This window comes from Lissotriton helveticus, chromosome 4_1, assembly GCF_964261635.1.
Source record: "Lissotriton helveticus chromosome 4_1, aLisHel1.1, whole genome shotgun sequence".
Classification (NCBI taxonomy): Eukaryota; Metazoa; Chordata; class Amphibia; order Caudata; family Salamandridae; genus Lissotriton; species Lissotriton helveticus.
The window spans coordinates 1,430,844,154-1,430,856,406 of record NC_136063.1 but is presented as its reverse complement, the minus strand read 5'-3'; the positions used below and the strand labels follow the sequence as shown (position 1 = coordinate 1,430,856,406).

At 46.8% G+C, this 12,253-nt stretch overlaps 1 protein-coding gene across 4 annotated transcripts in view; it reads left to right on the top strand.

Moving 5' to 3' along the window:
- The window catches only part of KIF13A (kinesin family member 13A), an 836,323-nt gene that overhangs the window by 577,518 nt on the left and 246,552 nt on the right, over positions 1-12,253 (top strand). For all 4 annotated transcript variants that reach the window (XM_078687977.1, XM_078687975.1, XM_078687976.1 and 1 more), the window contains 2 exons: positions 9,774-9,923; positions 10,629-10,793. In XM_078687977.1, coding sequence (XP_078544103.1) covers positions 9,774-9,923; positions 10,629-10,793 — 315 coding nt within the window. The remainder of the gene's footprint in view (positions 1-9,773; positions 9,924-10,628; positions 10,794-12,253) is intronic.

Genomic DNA, 12,253 nt, shown 5'->3' with positions numbered 1-12,253 from the left:
TAAATCAAACGGTGTGAAATTTACCTTAAAATAATTTTAGACATGTTACAGTGAAAGAACGCATTTTGCGTTTCCAGAAGAGAATTAAAGTGAAAGTGTCAGTGAAGCTTTCAGCATTGCGCGGCGTGGGGGCGGGGTGTGTGTGTATGTGTGTCTCTGTGGGCTGGGTTAAAGATGAGAGCTGAGTAAAATTAACGAATAGAGGGTTATAGTGGAGAAGCCTGTGTTAGGGAGTAGGGAAAGTGCACTCAGAGATAGGTGGTCGGGACTAGGGCATAACAAGCTCTCGGCATTGCATGGGGGAGGGGGATTCCTTTGAAGTCTGATGCGGGGCGGGGGAGCGGCTTCCTTTGAAGTCTGATGCTGAGGCTCAGACAGATGGTGTGCGATGTGGCTGGGATGTGCACGCGCCTGGCTCACATGAACTGTACCCGATTCGCAGGCAGTTTGGGTAGACTTTTGAAAGCCCTTACTATAATCTCGACAAACATACATTGCTAAATCAATGCTGTAGGTCGAGACCTAAAAAGCTGGTGGGTGTATGCGACCCCTTGAAATGGACAGAGACCTGCTGGGATGAGTGTACCTGCAGGCCTGTGTCATGTTGTCCTGAGGACCCCTGGGGACAATTTATACACTATGTTGGAGCATTTGCAATCTACTTAGCTGGTTGCGCTGGCCGGTCCCTTTCGTAGTACGAGCTCTAACTCGATTGATGCCTTGAGCCCTCTTTTCCACCACAAAGAGATTGCTGATAAAGCCACTGGGGTGAATGGCCGATCTCACTATTGCCCCTTTCTGTAAAAGGTTGGCCACCTCCTGACTCACCAATGTCCTTTGTTCGGGTGGAAAGGTCAGAGGAGTAGGTGGGCGGGTCTGGGACGGAGTGCCATAAAACACGATATGGAAAACCCCCACTGTTTGTATTACCCATGCTTCTGAGGACGACTTTTCCCAGTTCGCTTTAAAAATGGGCAGTTGTCCCCCAATTGAAATCCCTGTTGGGTTTGTACTCTTACCTTGGTTATTTTTAAAGTTGCCCCTTTGCCCACCCCTGCCTCCGCGACGACGGGGGTAGGATTTTGTCTAGTAAAAATTACCAAACTTGACCGGGTCCTGCCATTGGCCATGTCTGGAGTCTCCACCTTTGGAGGCTGCTTGAAAAGGACATCTGGATGAGCCCCCTACCTCGACCAGCTGCGGTAAAACACCTGTTTGATGGAGGATTGTGCCTTGTCAAGGGTATTATATGTATTTACAAACTTCCATAATTCCTTAAGTAACGAGTCCCCAAACAGGTTTCCCTGGGCTGTCGTTCCTGCCTCAGATGTAGAAAGTTCTCCCAAGTTGGAATCAATTTTGATGAGAAGTGTCTTACACCTCTCGTAGAGATCACGCATTTCGTGTTCCTCAGGAAGATAATGGCTTTTTGGGCCCAGTTGGATAGCAATTCCAGGGATATGAGGGAGCCAGAGGTTTTGCCGTCCTCCGCCATGTTCATAATTTTTGCCAATGGACCAGCGATGTCCAGGAGTTTATCCTGACATTAACGCCAGGACCGGTCAATACCCTTTTTGGGGTCACGGAAAAACTTGGCGAGGAAAGAGGAAATTTTGGGCTCTATTTCCAGTGTGGTAGCCACTTTCTGCTCCAAAGAAGGCTGGGGCCATTCTGTCTTTAGACAACCTCTCACTTGTAGGCCGCCACCTTTGACGCAGGACACCAGTCTATGGATCTCGGATGTAGGAGATCATCTGGATCCAGCATATCCCCTTGCGCCGCGAGTCCTGTGTCTGCGGGGAGGTCTGACCCTCCCAGGCGGATGGTCGTCAGGCACCTCGGTCTAGAACAGTGTCCATCCGACATGTTGGGAGAATCATCTCCCTCCCCTTCATCCGCCTACGGTGGTGTCAGTGGGGCTGTTCCAGAGGTACCTGGTGTGTGGGGTTCTGGGATAGGTTGAGCATTCAAAAAAGCCATCTTGAGGCGTCCAAATGCTTGGATATCAACCCCAGGGTCGTCCGCACTGGCGTTTGTCTACCTTCTGGGGTCGGGTAGCCGGTGGAGCCATTACCTGCCCTGGAGGTAGAGTGGCCGGGGGCCCGTTAATATCGTCCCTCGGTTTGAGGGGTTGCTGCCACTGCACATGGAGTGCCGCCAGTCTCCTCTTCAGGGGGGCTGTCACCTGAGAGACAGCCCTGAGTCTGGAAGCGTCCATCACCTCACAGAACTGGTCTTTGGGGAGGTAAGTAACCTCCTCCTCCACCATATATTCCCTAGTTTCATCATAATCCATTGAGTCCATTCACACATGGGAGCAGAACTCCCACACACAAACTGAGGTATATATCTGGTAAATATCAATTCAATACAATGGAACTGCCCCCTGAAGTTCTGAGGGGCTATTGAGCACCTGGGGTGTGTCTTCTGCAAACAAAGACTTACCCCATAGGGTGTTATCCCTTCAGGCGCCGGCTCGCTAAATAGGGATTCCCCGTATAGAGCAGCGTGTGCGGTGCGTTTTAATTAGCTGACTCACATGTGGGGCTAAAAATAGACCCCTCGTCTACAGTGATAACTGATAAGACTTCCCCCTTGTGTGATGCCCCAGCCGCAACACTCTGCAATGACAAGCAGAGAAACTGGCGAGTTCCGGCTGCCCGAAATTGGCGAAGCGCGGGCCCTCTGTGGGTCGGAAGACCGGACCTCGCTTGAGTGAGCTTAATCAAATTCGGCCGTGTAAGATTGAGGAGCTTCCGCTGTGCAACAACAAACCACAATTTAGCTTGTTGGCAACCTCCCACTTCCTTGTTATTCCCTCTTGGTGACCACCACTCCGAAGGCGGTGAAAAGTAGCTGTGTTCTGGTGATGTCTACCTCACTTCATATTCCAAGTTTCACAAACTTGGGGCCCATCGGCATGGTCACCCCCAGGGCCGCACCCATTACTTCGAATACCTGTGTCCAATACAACTGTATCTCGGGACATGACCATACTGTGTAGAAAAAGTCATCTTTGGCCTTAATGCAAGTCGAACAGAATGGAGATTCCGCCCTACCCATCTTCTGCAGCCTGTCCCGGTCATATTAGATTCGATGTAGTATCTTGAGTTGGATGAAGCAAAGTCTCGCTTTTATGGCAACCTCTCTGGGGTGCATCAATGACGCCTCCCAGTCTGTCTTCCATGGGCCCCACCTCCCCTCGCACCGTGTCCGAAGTCCCACCAGGCCATAAAAGAAATCTTGACCAGGAGAAGGTATCTGACTGATTAGGACTTCATGGAAGCAAAATTTGACTTTTCCCACTTAAAGTTATTCCTCCCAGAACCAACAGTTGCAGCCTAAACTCGCTCAACAGCTATTCGATTTTGAAGGGAATATGCCAGATACAGCCTGCTACCTTGCCCTGCTGGAGGATTTTGATTTCCATTTCAGAGACTAAGTCTGAAGGTAAAGTCTTTAACCAGGACGAACCTGATTGATGTTTCCGACCCACACTTACTCAGCCTAAAATCGTGCCTAGATCCCAGTCACCAACTAACAGTAATTTCTGATTGATGCTTTACTTTTTCTTGCTGCCTTTTCTTTGAAATATTAAAAAATTCATATCTCTTGTTCCCCTTATTGGATGTTTTTTTTTTGTGTCTTGTTTATGTAATCTGATAGAGACATCTAGCCGCAGATTCCTTAACTTAGAATATCCCCGGGCGTGAAACTTGTTCTAAAAAATTTTGCCGCAGCACCTCTGCGCCCCGGGGGACGGTGCCACTCGAACCCGCCCTGACATCGTCCTCGTACGTGACGTCAGCGAGGTCATATAGGTCCCTCCAGGCGCACTGACATCAGTTTCCTTCTTTTCCTCTGGCCTGTTTTCATGCCCCATTCCTGTGGAGTCTCCGACGGACTCACCGGCAGGTTCGCCCCCGGCGCCAATTGAGACTTGCCTCCCAGGAACATCGGAGATGTGGTTTCAGGGTGCGGCCCGGCTGGGTCCCACTCTACGCTCCACGTGGGGTCGTTACGGCGCAGCCCACCTGGGTCCCCCTCTTCGACCCACGGCGCCTTTTCCGTGCTGCAAAGCCCTGCGGGGCTCCTCGTGGCACCGCAGGTGGTGCCTGTGCTCATAGCCCTGACGTGAGCACACCCCAGCTTTCCAGGCAGGCGGCTGCCGGTCCAGGGCTGGGGTCGGCGCCGTCCCGGCACCAGAGGCTCCCCTCCGATCTTTTTCCGGAATCGGAGCCCGCTATGGATGAGGCGGAGCCGGCACAGATTGCCTCGCCAGCCCCAGCGACCTCTTCTTCAGAGGGGGAGGCACCGGACGGCTCCAACTCGACACCGGAGGCTGCCGAATCAGCGTCTGATGAGGCACAATTGGCGCCAACACGTGTTGTTTCGATGCGGTGTCGACGCTGAGTTCTGGATTCTTCTATAGAGGCCTCTGGAGAGGGTTTGGCGTCGCCGGAACTAGTGCTTCCAGTGCCCCCCTTGGAATTTGTGGAGCCTCCTCAGGAGCTCCCAGATCCGGCAGTCTGTTCGCCTCCCCAAGAGCCCTGTCAGGATACTCATTCTTCCATGGGGCTCCCTTCGTGGGGCATTGGGCGCACCCTCAGTGTCTAGGGAGGATCAGCCTACAACCCTCCCCCACTGATGAGCTGTTTTGCCCTCCGCGGAGAGCTACCGAAGCTGTTGCTGCTTTTTTGAGAGCGGTCTCTTCGGCCACCCACATTTTGATTATGCAAACCCTCTCTACCCCCTTGTCGGTGGACCCCTTTGCTGGAGGTCCTCCACCGTGGGTCCGGCAATGTGGAGCCGCTTTAGCATTTTGAGGCTTGCCTTTATGGTGCCCTCTTGGGTACTAGGGTCCAACCTGCTTCATGTGATCCGGTGGCATGTTCAGTTTTGCACCGCCACCGCCCAGCTCCACATAATCCGGTCTGTCTTTTTGTGCATCTTGATGTGCAGGGGTTTGTGTTGCAGACTGCCTTTCCTTCTCTGCCCCCTCTAACACTTCCACCCTCTCTGGAGTCCAGGTAGCTTGAATCCTGGGATATGAACGTCTTTGCATCCACTAGTGCGGCCCTAAGGTCGTTAAATACTGTGTGTGTTTTGGATTGGGCTACCTCTGCCCTGTGGGACTCTGCAGAGTCTTTGCTTACTGAAACCTCCGAAGCTGCTCGTGCTGATCTCGTTCACTCCATTCGGGATGGCCGCGACCTGGCCGAATTCATAATCTGTTCAGCCTTAGATACTGCGGATTCTTTGGGCCGAGCCATGGTGAGTTCTGTTGCCTTAAGGCGTTGCGCTTGGTTGCGAGATAGTGTCTTCCCTGAAACTATCCGGGAACGTCTGGTTGATTTACCCTTTGATGGGGTTTTGCTCTTTGATGCTCACACCGAGTCGGCGGTTCACTGGCTGCTGGCGGGCTTTTGCCCTCCCTTTTAGGTCTGTCTTCTGTGGTACTTTTTGATTTTGCATCCTTTAGATGCACTCTGTGTTTAACAAAGGCAGTGAGCCTTTAGATGCACTCTGTGTTTAACATACGCAGTGAGCCTTACGGCTTCTTCTTTTTTATGTGGTCAAGGGTGTTTACCCTTTTATTAGCACCTCTTAGGTGCGTTTTGCTTTCAGTGCCTGTTGGCCTTCTGTGGCCGTGTTCCACAGATTGCTGTGTCCTCTGCTTGTGGTTTTCAGCAGGTGGCTCAGCTCGGTAATGTCATTACGACCCGGAACTCTGTTCATGGGTTCGGTTCGTTGCTGCAATCTTTCGGCCTGGCTTATTGCCCTAAGAGGTGTCCCCAGTTGTCCGGGGTATACATACTCCATGTGGGGTACTTGTACGCTATTATAGAGCCTTCCTCATCTCACCTGGGGCTGGAGATCCTGTGGGCTCCATGCACCGATTGAAGGTCCGTTGTACGGTGTTCTATGTTTTTCCTTGGTGCCATCGGCTTTGGCCATGGTTATCCACCTCTTTGGAGGTTTCATGGTCTTCTCTTTGCAAACAGCTTCTACCTGCCTTTAATGTGCTAGGTATAGTCCGGCATGTTCATTATGTCTACATACTGGTTGCCTTGGTTTCTTCTTTCTACATTGCCACCTCTTGTGGTTGCGAAGTTTGGACTAATATCTCTATGTGTGGGGAGCCTTTTTAGGTAGTTGCAAGTTGCCATAGGTTCCTTCTTGCTTCCTCTTCCTGGAGTGATTTTCCAATTGTCATATGCTCCCTTTGTGGTGTTTCGACGCTGTCCCTGTCTTTTGGAGTGTTGGTCTTGGATTCTGAGACTCTTTCCACCTTTCGTTGACTTGGTGTTTTTGGCCTTTCCCTTCGGATTTGCCTACTCTTGTTAAAGCCACGCCTGTGCGACAGTTCTTCTGATGGCAGTGGTCTTTGATTACTGTCTGCAAGTCTATATTGTGGTTTTTCCTCCCTTTGGCTTCATGCTGCCCGGTCGGGCGCTTTTCTGTTCCTGTGTAAGGCACTTTAAGGTTTCTATTGCCGTTTGCCGGCGACATATTCTACCTGCTTCAGTGGGTTGGAGGTTGATGCTATTGCCCCTCTTTATCCTTTTGGGATTGGGTGTGCGCTTGGCTTGCTTTCTTGTCCTGCTGGCTGTTTCCAATGCATTGCTCAGATTCTGGCTTGCCTTTGGGCACTTGCCACTGGCACTTTCAGCTTCCTTTTATAACTTAGTCTGTTAGGCGCTGGTTGCATCCCTTCAAGTTCATTACAAGCTTGGGTTAATGCACTTTAGTGTGCCATTTATGCGGAGAGTAAGCCTTCCTTCTCTCTCTCTCTCTTCTGGGGATCATACCGTTCTACCTATCATTTCTATACTGGTATGGTATGGTGCCATTCTGGCATGTTGTCTGGTATCTTCTATCCTGGGACTTCTGCTCTTCGAGCTACTGGGGTTGCTGTCGGACTTTCTGCCACAGTTTTTCCCCTTTATCCGTCACTCTGTTGCCGGATCACATGCCTGGCGCTTTCTGTTGTCCTGTCGCAGACCCGCCTCACTTTGGGGTATGGCTGTGGTATCTATTCTAAGTTAAGGAATCTGCAGCTAGATGTCTCTATCAGATGTACGAGTTACTTACCTTCGGTAACGATGTATCTGGTAGAGACGATGTCTAGCCGCAGATTCCTTAACGCCCACCCATCCTCTCTGTTCAGCGAGGACCTTTTCTGGTGGTGTTCTCCACTGGCCTCTTTAGTTACTATTGGCTTTTATCTTCAGGGGGTTCAGGTTGTTGCACCCCCCTTGGTGCTTTCATATATAGTTAACCTCTGCTGAGGGACTTCTTTTCTGCTATATGGTACCTTTGATTCACGGGAAGGTTTGTTTTCCTCTTCAGTTTCCTTCCTTTCATTCTGCTCTACTGCCTCTGGGTCCTAGTCTCCTCGTGGTCATTCTCTTTGAGGGTCAGTTGTGCTGTTTCCTACCTTTGTTTTCAGAGGGGAAAGGCCAGTCTTCTCTTTCTTTCCTACAGTGGACTGTTGTTCTTTCTGTGTTCCGTTCTTACTGGACGGCACAGTTCCACATGGCACTATCAGTCTATTTCTGTCTGTTGCAATGTTCTTCCCTTGTTGCACTCGGGAAGGGGCCTCCACTTGACCTGCGGGGCTCTTTGTCACAGCCTCCACTTATATGTGTAGGCGGTGTCTATTCTGTCTTCAGGATGGTGTCTTCCACCACCACCCCCTTCTTTATTCATGGAATTTTAATTCCTCACACACTGTTACCATACTTTCACAGTTTTTAGATGGTGGCTCCGCGTTGTGCTGCGGAAACGTTTCTCCAAAGAAAACTGACATCAGCACGCCGGGAGGAACTTATATGATCTCGGTGACATCACATACGAGGACAATGTCAGGGCGGGGACGCGTGGTGCGGTCCCCCGGCGCGCAGAGGTGCTGCTGCAAAAAAAAATCCGGATCCAGTCTCACGCCTGGGGATATTCTAAGTTAAGGAATCTGCGGCTAGACAACGTCTCTACCAGATACATTGTTACCGAAGGTAAGTAACTCATACATTTTGCTCTATATTTATATATTGGTGTGGGAGTTTTATTGATTTTTATTTTTTTACTTCTGTTTTAATAATTTTAAATGCTTTGCCCATTTCTTCTAAGTTAAGCCTGGCTGCTGTGTGCCATAGCTACCAGTGGCTGAGCTCAGGTGTAAATCATTGAAACTTTGCCTGGACCTAACAAATTGGTGACTTTATTACTTGTACTACCATCCAACTCAAATAATTCAATATGTTACATTGGTGTACACTACGGTCGGGACGATAAATGCAGTTAGGATAAACTTTCTGCCAAGAGTCCATTGTGTATTTCAGCACCTGCCCAGTTGCATCAGAAAGCCCTTTTTATCCCAAATACACCAGTCAGTAGTGAGCTTCATATGGGTTAACGCCTAAAGTAAAGCAGGCTGCCACCAGAGATGGAATCTAACTGGAAATAGTGTTTACATACTAATAGTCTCTAAAGGGGTAATTTCTAACCTTTACATTCTATTGCTGAGCACTGATGTATGTCCTAAATAGGGACATATGGTGGAATGGGAGAGGGCACTGGTTGAGCAGATCATGCAGAAATAGTGGGATCTGTTAGTTTGGGATATGCATGGTTGCTCCTATGTCAAGGTAAAGGGTAATAGATTCTAAGATCTTATATGGGTGATACTATATCCCATCACGCTTGCACCGCATCGACCCAAATATGAGCCCACAGTTTTGGAGGGGCTGTGTAGCAGTGAGGGGATTCTTTGCATACAAGGTGGACTGTCCCAGGTTAAAGCATTGTTTGGGCTGAGGTGGCCAAGAGCTTTAAAAAGTTGTTGGGATACCCCAAACTGCTGAAACCTGAAATAATTGTCCTGGGGGTTAGACTGGAGGCATATTATGCCTAGGAGTGGTTCCTAGTGAAGAAATGTCTTGGAGCTTTGAAACCAGTTATTGTCTTCAACTGGAAACGGAATATGACCCCAATTTCTCAATTATATTGTAGAGTATTAACCCTACTAGCTAAGAAAAGGTTGCTGCATACCCAAGTGATGGTTCCTGCTTCTGGTGAGCCTGGTGAAGCAGAGAGGTGGGCTCCAAACAAGCCATCAGTGCGCTGCATTGAGGTGAAGTAGTCCAGTGAAACAGAGCAGCAAGCAAACCCTAATACAGGCTTTCTTTAGGTCTTGCTGCATGGCGAGGGCAGAACTCCTTTAATATTGAATTTCTGTCCACCAGACTGATACTTGTATACAACAATGGATGCTCCTACTTGGTTTATGTTTCTAACACATCATCAAAACTATCAGAAATGTCTTTTAAATGGATCATACTATCTTTAAACAGGATGGTGGCAAAATAGGGCTGCCAAAAAGATGCCACCAACTAGTTTTGTGAGCACTTCCCACCTTTAGGAACCTTGTGCCGTACGCATTGGGCTTCTCCTAATCCCTTTTATCTTTGGGTGAGTTGTATTTTGCTTCTGTTAACCTCAGGTGTGCCCCTTTCGTTTGGGCAACAGAAAAGTAATGCTTTTAGTTCTGTATGTTCAGTTATTTGAAGATATCCTGGAAAATGCATACTGCATGTCTTCCTATAAATATTATGGTTAAAATAAATGTCGCTTTCTGTGCACATACAAATCATACACACACATACAGAAGTATTATATTACTGTAATTGTTTATGCCTTGTTGTTAAGCAGCTATTTTCAGGGATATTTTTGGAGACTTTAATTCATTGTGTATACCTCTTTTCATATTTCAGAATAAGAAACCTGCTGCCAAGAAAGGGGATCCCTTCTATGAAGCTCAGGAGAACCATAACCTAATTGGTGTAGCAAATGTTTTCTTGGAGTGCCTTTTCTATGATGTTAAATTGGTGTATGCCGTGCCTATTATCAGTCAGCAAGGCGAGGTAAATTTCAGACTGACCAAGTGAATGTCTTACCAACCACACACATTGAAATAAAGTAAATACATCTCTGCAGCAAGCAACCAAGGTGATCCGTTGAACAAGGTTTCAGCTGATGTTAAAATGAGATTTGCCTAAGAGTATGGTTTGTTGCTTTCGTTTTAGATATCAGCGCCAAGTTCTCTCATGTCTTTATTTAACAAAGTTAACAATATGTTGCAAGGAAAATCACCTCTTACCGAGGACGATGAACACATTTTGAGCCATCGCAAAATTTTCACCCCTTATTTTGTGTTGCTACAGAAGGAAGTATTTTTTTTAATACCAATCATGATGATGATCTTTAGGGCTTCACAGACTCTTGATTATCAATAACTCTCTTACTGTAAGGGCTCAAATTGTTGGGCAGGGCTAAGTGAGAACAAGTTAAAAGTCAGGATGAAAAACGTTCCTCTGAAAAAGTATGTTAAAATATTTTGTGATGTGTATAATAATTTTACATGTGTACAAATAGTACGAACTATTCTTCAAAACTGCTCACCATTCTGCTGCATCTTGCTAAATATCTCTTGAATTTGATTCGCTTAAAAAAAATGTTTTTAGTCTGTGCTAACTCATCTGCTTTGGTTCTTAATGCTGTAAACAAATTCCTTGGTTAATATTATTATTTAAAAGGTTTTTTAATATGTATGTCTTTATACATTCTAGGTCGCAGGCCGACTTCATGTAGAGGTAATGCGCGTCACAGGTGCTGTCCCTGAGTGTTTGGTGGGAGACGATGACTCTTCCGAGAATTCCAGTGAGAGCGGAAGTCTTGAAGTTATGGACAACAATGGAGAAATTGTCTATCGTGCAAAAAAGTTGACCTGTCGGGTCAGTACAAAATAATTTATAATTTTCACTTATCTTTTATAATGCAGCAAAGGGTAATGAATTACAAACAAATTAGCTTATTTCTGTAACCCTAATAATAATTGTCATTTCCACCAAGCAGGACAAAGGACATAGTAAATTGGTAGACAGGCAAAAATTTGATTTATATTTTAAAGCGAAGAAAGATGTTGCATTAAGATGCTTTTTCAATCGTTATTAAGTTGTTTTTTTTTTCAAGCCTATCCACTTAATTACCATCCTACATGCATAATTATGTATTTTGAAATATGTCTATTGTTATATGAAAAGATTGAAAGGGAGAATAACTTGTAAATCCAGACGGACATGAACGGTGTAATTGAAACACAAAATGGGTCAGGTTGAGCAGCGACAGCTGCTGATCTTATTTTGTGGAAGTTATGTACTTTCCCATTTCAGCTATAGAGATTTCCAAAAGGATACTATTTGATCAAAGTATGATATTTGCATTGCTACTTAAGGACACATGCCTGTTCTGGCGACTTTTTTTTCTGTCAACACCAAGTGATGCTTTGAAAGTTTGGAATTCAGTTTAAGAGGTCTAACCTGATTAAATCTCATATTCTGAATTCTCAGTTTTCTAAGTTGTTAACTATGCAATTTTTAACCTTTATGCACTGTGCCATAAGGGCATATTATTGTTAGCTGGATTTCATGCTAATGTCAGAGAACACCAAATAAGAGACAAGGTCGAAATGCTCTGAAGCATTTTTAAATCAAAATGGGTAAAGTATGCATTTACAATGTTGTTAAGGGCCTAAAACACTGAGAACCAAAGATCTTCCTATGACTGAAAAAATAAGTAATAGTAGGGTAGAGCAGGCAGCTAGAGATAATGGAAGATCTAAACAAATTAAAACCGCCAGAAAGTGCGCCATAATCCTCAGTCTGCCAAGGAACACTTTTGTGTGTTTTGTGTTTCTTTGAGGGATTTAGCCATAGCCTGATTGACCTTTGAAGTACTAGTACATATGTATGAAGGCTAAGACCACTGAAGGGAGCCCAGCACAATTTCCAGTTCCTCCAGCAGTAAAGTGGCACTGACCCATGTCCAAAAATCTGTGCCACTGGATTCAAGCTAGACAAGTTAGACTGTTACCAAGTGGAGCAGGGACAAGACTGATTTACATATGGCTGGGTCCAAACTGAGTCGGCATGGTGAGCAAAAAAATGATGGATTTAACTCAGATCTGTTGCTATAGTCGTCCTAAGTGGGAAGGGGAAGGCCAGAGGTGGGTATCGTGCTCGCAATGCCACTGGATTCAAGCTAGTATGGCTTATGAGGAGTGATACCCCAAAACCCTTGCCAGGATGCTTGTTTTCTGGTACAGGGAGGACCTGGCGTGGTTGTTTGGGCTAGATTGTTCCAGTGGGGAGCAGGGTCAAGACTGACATGCATATGGCTGGGTCCAAACTGGGGT